Below are 13740 nucleotides of genomic sequence, written 5' to 3'. Positions count from 1 at the left end.
CTCAGAGAGCTGGCGCGCGCGCGCCCTAGAGAGCGGAGCCGCGCGCGCCAGCACATGACAGCAGGGGACCGGGACGGGTAAGTGACCTGGGATGCGATTCGCGAGCGGGCGCGTCCCGCTGTGCGAATCGCATCCCCAACGGCCATGACAGTGCAGCGCTCCCGGTCAGCGGGACTGACCGGGGCGCTGCAGGGAGAAAGACGCCGTGAGCGCTCCGGGGAGGAGCGGGGACCCGGAGCGCTAGGCGTAACAGTCACATGTCACCCCAGTAAGGTAATTACATGGAAGGAGATTTGTTACAGTGTGTCACCCCAGTAATAAGGAGATTACATAAGGAGGAAGTTTGTTACAGTGTGTCACCACAGTAGTAAGGAGATTACATGTGGAGGGGGTTTGTTACAGTGTGTCACCACAGTAGTAATGAGATTACATGAGGAGGAGGTTTGTTACAGTGTGTCACCCCTATAGTAAGGTAAGTGAGGAGGAGGTTTGTTACAGTGTGTCACCCCAGTAGCAAGGAGATTACATGAGGAGGAGGTTCGTTACAGTGCATCACCCCAGTAGTAAGGAGATTATATGAGGAGTAGGTTTGTTACAGTGTGTCACCCCAGTAGTAAGGAGATTATATGAGGAGGAGGTTTGTTACAGTGTGTCACCCCATGTAAGGAGATTACATGATGAGGAGGTTTGTTACATTGTCTCACCCCATGTAAGGAGATTACATGAGGAGTAGGTTTGTTACAGTGTGTCACCCCATGTAAGGAGATTACATGAGGAGTAGGTTTGTTACAGTGTGTCACCCCATGTAAGGAGATTACATGAGGAGTAGGTTTGTTACAGTGTGTCACTCTTATACTCTGTAGGCAGCTGTATGCCTGTGGAGTGTAAGAATCCTGGAAACGTGCAGGATGTCAAGTCTTAGCTTTGACATTTTTTTTTTCTTTTTGCGCAAACTGTATTAGAAATCTTGGGTGAGTTCCCACACTTTTTTTTTCCAGGACTTGACCCCTGATAATACATTATAACTTGTTCTTCAATAAGGGAATCTCTCGAGGGGCCACAAAAACAATGAACTTTAAGAAGGCAAAGTTTGATCAACTCAGAGAAACCCTTAGCAATATAAAATGGGATAATGTCCTTAAAAACAAGAATACTTACACTAAATGGGAGACTTTTCATAATATTTTAAATTCTCACTGTAAGATGTATATACTTTATGGGAATAAAATGGTCAGAAATAAACCAATATGGATGAATAAAAACGTGAAGGGGGCAATAAATGACAAAAATAAAGCATTTAAACTACTAACAGAGGAAGGCAGTGAGGAAGCATTAAAAAGCTATAGAGAAAAATGTAAAATATGTAAAAAAAAAATAAAAGATGCAAAAATAGAGACAGGAAGGAATTTCTACCTCTAGTATGAGGGTTTTTTGCCTTCCTCTGGATCAACTCAGTAGGGACACATTAGGGATATAGGTTGAACTTGATGGACTCTGGTCTTTTTTCAACCTTATGAACTGAACTATGTTACTATCCGAAGCAAACGGGATAAGATGTCTGATCGCGGGGGTCCCACCCCTGGGGACCCCTGCGATCTCCCTGCTGCACCTGTTCGTTTAGAGCATCGGGTGCAGCACTACCCGATGCCCCGCTCGTGACATCATGACCATGCCCCCTGAATGCAAGTCTATGGGAGGGGGTGGGGTTGGGTGTGATTTCACAAGGGGCGGAGTCGTGACGTCACAAAACTCAGGCCCCTTAGTCGTGACCCTTAAGACACGGAGCAAACATCGCTCTGTGCAGCTGCCACAGGTGGGTGTCTGCATGAGAGATTGCGTGGGTCCCCAGCTGCGGATAGGGGATAAGATGTCTTAGTGCCGGAGAACCCCTTTAAGGCTTACAGTACAGCATCTTCCTGGGGTGTTCTGGAACAAACCCCATACCAACTTACTTGGCCCAGCTGTGACACATATGCTTGGTGCATCCAGGTGAAGTGTTTTTAAGGATAAGTGACTTAACCAGGACCGTAGATGCCCAGACTTTTATGCAATCGAGTCCATAAAACTTCCCTCTAATGCTACCTCTTTTTTCTATCCTGTTAGTGAGGCTTAGATAGGTGAAGATGTGGCCGGAGGCCCTCTCCATGTTTTGCCTCTGCTCTGTCTTAAAGTAGTATCTCGGCCATGAGGGGAATGGCTGCAACTTCTCGGTCTCGGGAGCAGCGCCCGGCACAGAATCCCGGGGGCTGCATAGAGATCGAGGGGTCCCAGCGATCAGACATCTTATACCCTATGTTTACCCCTTTAATTCTCTCTCACAAAGAACTTCTTGACTAAAACCCAGGATTTACATAATCTATGACTAACTTCTTTCCAAAAAGTTCTAGATTGCTCTCTATGGAATGTGGTGCACTGCCTTTTACCACAAGATGGCAGAGCTCCTTACTCCTGTGTAGTTCTGCAGTACAATTGTTTAGGTATATACCCAAACGACAAGGGACCAGTACAACTATTTAATTTACAGAACGTACATAGGGAAAGAAATATATACGATAGTTAAAAAACATGAATGAAATACACATGCAGAAGACAAGTGGTGGTCAATTGACTGGAACACATAGAGATGCAGGTCCTATATGTGGCAACTAAATAGAAAGTGTAAAAATGTGTTCAAAAAGACAAGTAAAAGGGTATACCAAAATATATTAGAGCACATACACTACAGTATAATGACTTATAATAGGACATACCAAAGACATATAACACACAGAAAAAACTGAAAACAACAGCCATACAGGTATGAATATCTGCCATGTACCCTATCAACAGCCAAACCACCGTAGCCACCTGAGCACATTTCTGAGCGCATTTTTTAACTCTTTATTTTGTTGTGACATATAGGATCTGTATCTCTATGTGCCCCAGTCAATTGACCACCACTTGTCTTCCGTATGTGTATTACTAGTGCCCTACTTCTTTTTTCATGTTTTTTAAATACTGTATTTTTTTCCCCTCAATAAAGTAAATTGAGTTGTTGTAGTGGTCCCTTGTCATTTGGGTATATATTACTTAGATGGTTCAGCTTGCGGCACAAATATATAGCCGTTATTTATTTGGGAGCCAATTGGGTGGGTGTAGACTCATTGGGGGGAGATTTATCAAAACCTGCGCAGAAGAAAATATTACCAGTTGCCCATAGCAACCATATAAGATTGGTTCTTTTTTTATTTCTTAAGAGACCTCTGAAAAAGAAGCCATCAGATTGGTTGCTATGGGCAACTAGACAACTTTTCCTCTTTACAGGTTTCGATAAATCTCCCCCATAGCCTGTCAGAACATTTCCACAGGGAGTGAAACAGTAGAAAGAACTTATTGCACATATAACCCTATAAGGATACAGCCCATTTTTCCCTTGAGAACACATTTGTACTTTGTACTGTGGGTCAATATGATTATATGTAATTGTTTTAATGTTCAGTGGGAAAAACTGCAATACAAAAATGCGTGCATCGTGGCCCTGAAACGCGTAGTAGTTATTGGCAGTGAAGTTTTCTCAGGAGACACAGGTGCAAAACTATCACTACAGTATTTTAGCTAAAGCCAGAAGTGGATCCAGCAGGAAGGAAAAGTATAAGTCCTTGTTTCCTATTTCATTTTATTTCAATCCACTTTTTTTTTTTTTTTTTTTTTTTTTTTTTCAAAAACTGCATTGGCAGCTTTGTAACCCCTCCCAAAAATAAAAAATAAAATTAAATTAAGTTATTCCAGCCTAAAAGCACATACATTTTGGAGAGGTAAGGAACTGTCATAGCTGTCTGGCAGCAGCTTACTGTACCTCCTCCTCTCTATTCATAACACATGAATGTTTGGGGAAAGCTGAAAGTTAATGTGGATGGAGTGAAAAGGAATGACAGCTGTTCAACATGTTAATATTGAAGGTGTATCTTTATAGAAATGCATTGGCAAGGAATTATGCCGCATGTTTCACTATGAAGAAATACTGACATAAAAGTTAACATCCCTGCAATTGTATTTCCCCTTTGGACTTTCTACCTTTTACAGTCTGGAGAATTGTTGAGGAAGTAACAACCATTCTACAGCACAATGTCCTGAGAGGTCCCTGGTACAGGTGAGCTGACAATCTGAGAGGTGCTAGAACATTTAAAGTTAGTAGTAATATCAGAAAATATTATTTGACAGAGTAGTAGATGCTTAGAACAAACTTCCAGCAGATGTGGTAGATAAATCCATAGTAGGTGAATGTAAACTTGCCTGGGATAAACATATATACATCCAAAGATAGAATAGAAAGGGTAGGCTACATGGACAATGTGGTCATTTTTTTTTTTTACCTTTCAATCTATGTTTCTAAGTTGGGTGTTTGATAGATCAAATGATAAGAGAAATATTTTCATTCAACCACAATGCCCCTGCTTGTCTTATTACTTGTACAATGACATTTGCCATAATATATGCGTGCCTAAACACAGGTAACATGTACATCGAACATGGCAGTTAACTAGATTTTTTCAGGATTTAGTGTATTTGTGACAGCCACTAGTGCTACTAACTGATGTGCAGGGTGTATAGATCGATTTGTGCATGACACCCAGAATTTTGTGGCAGCCACAGGGAGTTAGACAGATAGTGATACGTGACTCGGGTGGTTAGATGTATCACTTTGTGATGCCAGGGCACCCTTAATCTACACAATCTGAGGATACGACAGCTTCTCCTGGGCCAGGTGCGGGATAATAAATACATCAATGCCAAGTTACGGACAACTGTCTTTTTACTTTGCTGGAGGTAGCAGAACTCAAACAATACAGACTTTGGTTGCAGAGGGATTGCCAGAGTGGAACCCGGGGAGCCTGTTGCCTTGCTGGAAATTGTAGTGGCTGTTGAATGCAGCTTTAAGATTAGTAACAGCGTAACGCTGACTTGAAAGACTTATCTTAATTTTCCGCAAGAGCTTTGACAATTCACCTGAGTGCCGGGGTCTTTCCTGAGATTTGTCTTGGCTGTGAAATTTAGTAGACTTTCTTCTCCCAAGGTTTCTCCTCAGCTTGCTAGCTGGAACACACTCTCCTTTTCATCTCAGGCTCTCCTCCCACACAAAACTAACTACTGAACTCTCCTTCCCCCTACACTACATTAAGGGCTAGATTGGGTGTCAGGATCACCTTGTCCCTCAATCCCTTAAAGGTACGGAGCATAAATTAACACATAACATAACACAGCAATAAATCACATTACAGCAGGCTAAATAATGGAGCAGTGGGCCCGACATATAGACAGCAGGATTGCCCGAGGCAGTCTTTAGCCCACAGGACAGCCTTTGGTGCTGGGACACCACATATTTAGCAATGAGCACTGTTAACTGTTATTTGCAAAAACATTTAAACATAATGTAGATAATAACATTATGTATATCTGTAATATTCATTGGTTAAAAAAAAGAAAAATATGTATATCTTTGGGTTACAAAAAGGCAGCCCCTGCAGCTATTGCCTGTGTGTCTTTGTGTGGAGACAAAATAGTGTTTCCTTGCAGGATACTGAACTGTAGTGTTTGTGATTATGCTTATACTGTGTCATATTATAGGGATGGAGCTGGATGCTGAGCCAACATCTGAGACACTGACATCTGTTGCCTTCAAACTGGTGTTACTGGGGAGCAGTGATGTGGGAAAATCCAGCCTGGTTCTCAGATATGTAAGAGGTGATTTCCGGGAAACCATCTCTACTACAGGATGTAAGTTACCCCAGTAAAACATAAAAGCCCTTTATATACACTAATCAGTTATAACACTTAAACCACCCGCTTAATACTGCGTAGGCCTCGCTTATGCCATTGAAACAGCTGTGGCCCATGGAGGCATGGACCATTGAAGGTGTCCTGTGGTATCTGGCTCCAAAGTACTAGAAGTAGATAATTCAAGTCCCGTACGTTGTAGGGTAGGTCTTTCATTGATCAAACTTTTTTCCAGAACATCTCAAAGATTCTCAGCCAGAATTATATAGGGAAATAGGAAGTAAAGTCACCACCCTGAACACTTTATCATGTTCCTCAACCCACTCCTGAACATTTTTTGCAGTGTGACATGGTACATTATCCTGTTGAAAGAGGCCACTGCCATTACAGAATACCATTTTTATGAAGGGGGTATTTTTAGGTATTGAGCCTATGTCAAAAGTAACATCCACATGAATGCCAGGACGTTCTTTGCAAAACATTGCTTGGAGCGTTACACTGCCTCTTCATGTAATAGATATGCATACGGCACTGTGTATACGGAGAATAAGTGCAGTCTCTTTGGGCAACGCTCGCACTTATAGTGCTGTGGTGACAGTGGTGCTCTGGCTAATTGAAAGCGTTCATAAATATCCGACAAAGTAAAAGATGAAATGATAGCCGGCACTCACCAGTCTTCTTAAATTCTTCTTTATTATACTCACATATGAGGTGGGTAGGGAACAGACATGGGGGGGTTACATAGGCACCAAAGCTCCGTTTCGTGCAGCAGGTGCACTTCGTCCGGTCATCAGATGGCCGGACGAAGTGCACCTGCTGCACGAAACGGAGCTTTGTTGCCTATGTAACCCCCCCATGTCTGTTCCCTACCCACCTCATATGTGAGTATAATAAAGAAGAATTTAAGAAGACTGGTGAGTGCCGGCTATCATTTCATCTTTTACTTTGTTGAAGTTACACTGCCTCTGCTGACTTGTCTTCTTCCCACTCATCCTGGTGCCACTTTTTTTCTCAGGTTAGCATACACACCTGGTGATTTACATGGTAATAAAAAAAAACACCTTCTTCCACTGTTCTGTTGTCCTTTCCTGATGCCCATGTTCCCATTGTAGGCACTTTTGAACAGAGGTCCATATGGACACTGTGACTGGTCCTGTGAATTTGGAGCCCTATAAGGCCAAAGCTGTGAAACAATGTGGCTTCATTAATTGAAAATTTCTAAAAGAAAAAAAATTGTCTTTTGTTACCAACAAATTTTGTTGACAAACAATTTCAGAATAGATTTTATTTGATAAATTTTTATTTTTGACTGCTCTGGTACAATAAAAGACTTATCATAGTATAAGATTGAAAAAAGACCAGAGTCCTTCAAGTTCAACCTATAACCCTAATGAGTCCCTACTGAGTAGATCCAGAAGAAGGCAAAAAACCCTCATACTAGAGGTAAAATTTCCTTTCCGACTCCAAATATGGCATCAGAATAGATCCCTGGATCAACGTTCTGTCCCTATAAATCTAGTATACATAACCAGCGATGTTATTATTCTCCAAAAATGCATCCAGCCCCTTTTGAATACTTTTACAGAGTTCACCATGACCACCTCCTCCGGGAGAGAATTCCACAGTCTCACTGCTCTTACAGTAAAGAACCCCCGTCTGTGCTGGTGTACAAAACTTCTTACCTCTAAACGTAGAGGATGCCCCCTTGTTATAGATACAGTCCTGGGTATAAATAGATCATGGGAGAGATCTCTGTACTGCCTCCTGATACATTTATACATAGTTATTAGGTCTCCCCTCCTCCCATTCCCCGTATTACCCTTGTTGCCCGTCTTTGAACCCTCTCCAGCTCCACTATATCTTTCTTGTACACTGGTGCCCAGTACTGTAGACAGTATTCTATGTGTGGTCTGACTAGTGATTTGAACAGTGGTAGAATTATTTCCTTGTCGTGGGCATCTATGCCCCTATTGATGCACCCCATGATTTTATTTGCCTTGGTAGCAGTTGCCCGACACTGGTCACTACAGCTAAATTTACTGTTAACTAAGACCCCTAAGTCCTTTTCCACGTGAGTCGTCCTAAGTGTTCTCCCATTTAATACATAATCCCAGCCCAGATTTTTCCTCCCCATGTGCATGACCTTACATTTATCAGTGTTGAACCTCATCTGCCACTTCCAAGCCCAAACCTCCAACCTCTAATTGGTCACATGTGGTCACTTTGTTAGTCACATGATAATGTTTGTCACATGTTTTAAGTCATATAATTGTTACCCAGAGAGCACCAGGTGACCCGCAGGTAGCCTATGGGCTCCTTGCACAGCCCCCCTTTATAACATAGGGAGGAGCTGCAATCTCTCTCATGTTATTCTTTCCTGCTGCGGTTCAGTCCAGTCCAGACGTCTCAGGGTCATAGTCCAGCACATCTGGAGGCCTCAACTTAAATTGCAGCCATAAGTCAGTAAGTCAAGTCATCTTTATCATCTGTCATCATCTTCAGTCAAGTCAAGTCACTCAAGTCTTTGCAAGTCCCAGCAAGCTGAGACGTCCCCCGTGTGACTGGTCAACTCTCTGTGATCCTGGCCGAACTGTATGGACTGCATCATCTGTCTACGTCAGTAAAAGTTACCATTAACCTTAACCTGCCCTTGGACTTTTATTTGCCCCTCCCTAACCTAGGACTAGCGGTGCTATCTTCGTGTGATTACGATTAAATCATGCCCTGGCATCACAAACACAAAGTGGTTAATACCATCTACCCCTGGGCAACACCATCTGCCCATTACACCTCCCCTCACACCCCAAACTTTTCAATGTTGCAAATTGTCTGTCATAAAATATAGTCATAAAATTGTCATAAAATAGAGGACTTTTGTCCGAAATGAAAAACATGTAACCAGTTCTGTAAATTTGCACACACTATCTTAACCACTTAAGGACTCAGGGCGTACCTGTACGCCCTGAGCCTGGTCCCGGTGTTTAAAACAGGGTCACGCCGTGACCCCGCATCACACCGGGTTGGTCCTGGCTGCTATTCATAGTCGGGACCCTGGGCTAACAGCGCGCGGCACCGATCGTTGTGCCATGTGCTATTAACCCTTCAGACGCGGCGATCAAAGTTGATCGCCGTGTCTGAAAGTGAAAGTAAATGCTTCCAGGCAGCCCAGTCGGGCTGATAGGGACATCTCGATAAAATTGCGATGTCCCGATCAGCTAGGACGCGAGCGGAGACCCCCTTACCTTGCTCCGTCGCGTCCGATCTGGGTTTGATTGCTCCAAGCCTGAGCTGCAGGTTTGAGCAATCGAGCCCCTATCTCGCTGATCCTTGCAAAGCTATGGCTTTTCAGGGATCAGCATAACAGATCAATGTGTGCAGTGCTATATGTCCCTATGCAGTGCTATAGGTCCCTATGGGAGCTATAGCACTGCAAAATAAAAGTGAAAAAAAAAGTTAACAAAGGTCATTTAATCCCTTCCCTAATAAAAGTTTGAATCACCCCCCTTTTCCCATAAAAAAAAAACTGTGTAAATAAAAATGAAAATAAACATATGTGGTATCGCCGCGTGCGGAAATGTCCGAACTATAAAAATATATCATTAATTAAATTGCATGATCAATGGCGTACGCACAAGAAAATTCCAAAGTCCAAAATAGAGAATTTTTGGTCAATTTTTATGTCATGAAAAAATGAATAAAAAGCGATCAAAAAGTCCGATCAATACAAAAATGGTACCGATAAAAACTTCAGAACATGGCGCAAAAAATGAGTCCTCATACCGGCCCGTACGCGGAAAAATAAAAAAGTTATAGGGGTTAGAAAATGAGAATTTTTTTACATATAAATGTTCCTGCATGTAGTTATGATTTTTTTCCGAAGTACGACAATATCCAACCTATATAAGTAGGGTATCATTTTAACCATATGGACCTACAGAATAAAGATAAGGTGTTATTTTTACCTAAAAATGAACTGTGTGGAAACGGAAGCCCCAAAAAGTTACAAAATTACATTTTTCTTCAATTTTGTCGCACAATTAATTATTTTTCCGTTTCGCCGTGGATTTTTGGGTAAAATGACTAATGCCACTGCAAAGTAGAATTGGTGGTGCAAAAAATAAGCCATCATATGGAATTTTATGTACAAAATTTAAAGCGTTATGATTTTTAGAAGGTGATGAGGAAAAAAGGAAAAAAAAAGGAAAACGCTGAGTCCTTAAGGGGTTAAAAGAAACTACAGTATGTCTGTCCTGCAATTCTTGGCTAGTGTGGTGCTATTATTTGGGCAATATGTCTGGAATCACTGTAACTGCCCTCTATAACTATAACTGTGCCCTTCATTTTTACCTTTGAGTACATCCCTCATTTCTTTGTGTATTTTAATGCAAATAGGTTTAACCCCTTAAGGACCGAGCCACTTTTTGCAAATGTGACCTGTGTCAATTTATGCATTAATAACTCTGGGATGCTTTTACGTATCATACTGATTCTGAGATTGTTTTTTTGTGACATACCCTACTTCATGTTGGCATCATAAAGTTGACATGTTTTTACTTGTTGAAGACATTAGAGGGTTCCGAAGTTTAGCAGTAATTTTCAAGATTTTAAATAAAATTTCAAAAGCTGAAGTTTTCAGGGACCAGTTCAGTTTTGAAGTGAATTTTAGGGCTTTTAAGTTATAAATCCCCCATCAATTAACCCATTATGAAAACATTACACCTCAAAGTATTCAAAATGGCATTCAGTAAGTTTGTAAAGCCTTTAGGTGTTTCACAGGAATAGCTGCAAAGTGGAGGTGAAAACTCAAAATCTAAATTTTTAACACTAACATGTTATTGGGGCCCATTTTTTTTCATTTTTACAAGGGGTAACAAAAGAAAAAGCCCCACAAAATTTGTAACCCCATTTCTTGTAAGTATGGAAATACCTCATATGAGGATGTAAAATGCTCTGCTGGCGAACTACAGGTCTCAGAATGGAAGGAGCAAAATTTGGCTCTTAGAGAATTTTGCTGAAATGGTTTTTGGGGGGCATGTCGGATTTAGGAAGCCCCCATGGTGCCAGAACAGTGGGAACCCCCAACATGGCCCTCCATTTTGGAAACTACACCCCTCAAGGAATGTAACAAGGGTTACAGTGGGCCTTAACTCCCTACAGGTGTTTCACAACATTTTGTTAAAATTTGAGATGTAAATGAAAAATTAGTTTTTTTTTACACACAATTGCTGGTGTTACCCCAAATTTTGCATTTTTACAAGGGGTAATAGGAGAAAAATCACTCTAAAATTCGTAGCCACATTTCTCTAGAGTAAGGAAATACCCCATATGAGGATATAAAATGCTCTGTTGGTGAAATACAGGTCTCAGAAGGGAAGGAGCAAAATTTGGCTCTTAGAGAGAATATTTAGCTGAAATGGTTTTTGGGGGGCATGTCGCATTTAGGAAGCCCCCATGGTGCCAGAACAGTGGGAACCCCCAACATGGCCCTCCATGTAGGAAACTACACCCCTCAAGAAATGTAACAAGGGGTACAGTGGGCCTTAACTCCACACAGAGGTTTCGCAACATTTCGTCAAAGTTTGAGGTATATATAAATTTTTTTTTTTTTTACACTAAATTGCTGGTGTTACCCCAAATTTAGCATTTTTACAAGGGGTAATAGGAGAAAAATCACTCTAAAATTCGTAGCCCCATTTCTCTAGAGTAAGGAAATACCCCATATGAGGATATAAAATGCTCTGCTGGTGAAATACAGGTCTCAGAAGGGAAGGAGCAAAATTTGGCTCTTAGAGAGAATATTTAGCTGAAATGGTTTTTTGGGGGCATGTCGCATTTAGGAAGCCCCCATGGTGCCAGAACAGTGGGAACCCCCAACATGGCCCTCCATGTTGGAAACTACACCCCTCAAGAAATGTAACAAGGGGTACAGTGGGCCTTAACTCCCCACAGAGGTTTCACAACATTTCGTCAAAGTTTGAGGTATAAATACAATTTTTTTTTTTACACTAAATTGCTGGTGTTACCCCAAATTTAGCATTTTTACTAGGGCTAATAGGAGAAAAATCACTTCAAAATTTGTAGCCCCGTTTCTGCGCATCACTGCATTAACTGAAGGAATTTTATAAATGTCATGATGCACGAACTACCTGCACATCATGACGTTTATATAAGTCATTATGCGGGAAGGGGTTAATGAAATTTTTTTTAATTAAAAAATGTGCATGAGACTGAGCTAAAACTATGGATCTGTGCCTGGTAAACAATAAGAATAGATTATCACCTAAGTTTCAGATGATCAAGGAGAGGTGCCAGGTTGTGACACTTCAGCAGCCCGGTCCCATCTTTTTGACACTTGGATTAGAAATAAAAGGGAGATTGGCAACCACCATTGGCTCCAGGAAATGTACAGTTTGCTTTTATACCCTCACAGCTATCCAATGGTGTCTGCAGCTCTTAGCAGCAAATGCAGCTGACAGATTCTCTTTAACCCCTTATCAACATTGGATGTAAATGTACATCCTGGTGCCCTGGTATTTAAAGGGGTATTCCAGGAAAAAACTTTTTTATATATATCAACTGGCTCCAGAAAGTTAAACAGTTTTGTAAATTACTTCTATTAAAAATTCTTAATCCTTTCAGTACTTATGAGCTTCTGAAGTTAAGGTTGTTCTTTTCTGTCTAAGTGCTCTCTGATGACGCGTGTCTTGGGAAACGCCCAGTTTAGAAGCAAATCCCCATAGCAAATATCTTCTAAACTGGGCGTTTCCCAACACACGTGTCATCAGAGAGCACTTAGACAGAAAAGAACAACCTTAACTTCAGAAGCTCATAAGTACTGAAAGGATTAAGATTTTTTAATAGAAGTAATTTACAAATCTGTTTAACTTTCTGGAGCCAGTTGATATATAAACATTTTTTTTTCCTGGATAACCCCTTTAACTCACCAGTACGTTGTGTACATTAAGGGAGTACAGGAGCTGCTTTCTCTTCATGCACAATGGGACCTGGCTGCTATAACCAACCAGGGACCCCTCAATAATGGCAGGCATAAACAATCACGCTGATGTCCTCCATTAACTCCTCAGATGCCATGATCAATACTGTCATGGCATATGTGGCAGATCTTATTCTCTGGCCTACCTTCTAGCAGACCAGAGAAGTAGATCCCTGATAATACTGATCAGTGCTATGCCTATGCATAGCACTGAACAACAGTATTAACACTCTAATTATTGCTATAAATAATTTAAAAAAATGGTGTCTGAAGATGGAAAAATAAAAGAATGCAAGGAGGAAAAAACAGCCAATGCAAAAAGAACAATGGCTGTGCCCTCACGGCCAAAATGATTTGTTTTTTGTTTTCTAATCTGTGTTTTTTTTCTGCCCATGCTATTTGATGTCTCATGTGTGTTATTTTACCTGTTTGTGTGGCAGGTGCCTATTTTTCCCATAGAGTTAATATTCAAGGTAGAATCATAGACTTTGAGATCTGGGATACTGCTGGACAGGAGAGATACCAAAGTTTGTGCCATCTTTACTTTCGTGGTGCCAATGCAGCTTTGCTGGTCTATGACATCACTTCCAAGGTAAAATGCATTTTTATCACGATTGACACCTTGCAACATGTTTTTGTAGTTACTGCTTTCATGATATGGCCTTATAACAACCCTTCTGAGGGAAAATTCCCTGTTTTTGTTAGATTGTATTAAAATAGTGTCCTAAAAGGACAGAGATAAATTACTGGCAGAGACCAGGCTGAGCAAATCTGCCAAACAATAAAAGATCAGGCCTGTTGAGATCCCGAATGTCTTGTTTTGTACAACAGCAACCACTGAGAAACATCCAGAAAAAAAACCTTTGTTTCCAGTAGTATCAAGGCATTTGTTTCCGATAACTCCATTAAATGGACACTGTCATTAAAATAACTTACTCCCTGTAAAAGAAAAAGGATTTTTATGTCACTTTCATGGCCTTATAAATCTGGTC

At 41.1% G+C, this 13740-nt stretch overlaps 1 protein-coding gene across 6 annotated transcripts in view; it reads left to right on the top strand.

The window, feature by feature from the left end:
- Nucleotides 1-13740, top strand: part of RAB17 (RAB17, member RAS oncogene family) — a 77422-nt gene that overhangs the window by 23847 nt on the left and 39835 nt on the right. For 2 of the 6 annotated variants that reach the window (XM_056534857.1, XM_056534856.1), the window contains exons 2-3: nt 5605-5754; nt 13189-13340. In XM_056534857.1, the coding sequence (XP_056390832.1) occupies nt 5605-5754; nt 13189-13340 (302 nt within the window). Of the gene's footprint in view, nt 1-252; nt 274-1791; nt 1814-1968; nt 1990-4062; nt 4130-5604; nt 5755-13188; nt 13341-13740 lie in introns of those variants that run through there. The other 4 variants (XM_056534859.1, XM_056534860.1, XM_056534858.1 and 1 more) reach the window with 4 other exon arrangements.

This window comes from Hyla sarda, chromosome 8, assembly GCF_029499605.1.
Source record: "Hyla sarda isolate aHylSar1 chromosome 8, aHylSar1.hap1, whole genome shotgun sequence".
NCBI lineage: Eukaryota > Metazoa > Chordata > Amphibia > Anura > Hylidae > Hyla > Hyla sarda.
The sequence above is the reverse complement of the archived record's forward strand: the minus strand, read 5'-3'. Positions and strand labels throughout refer to the sequence as shown.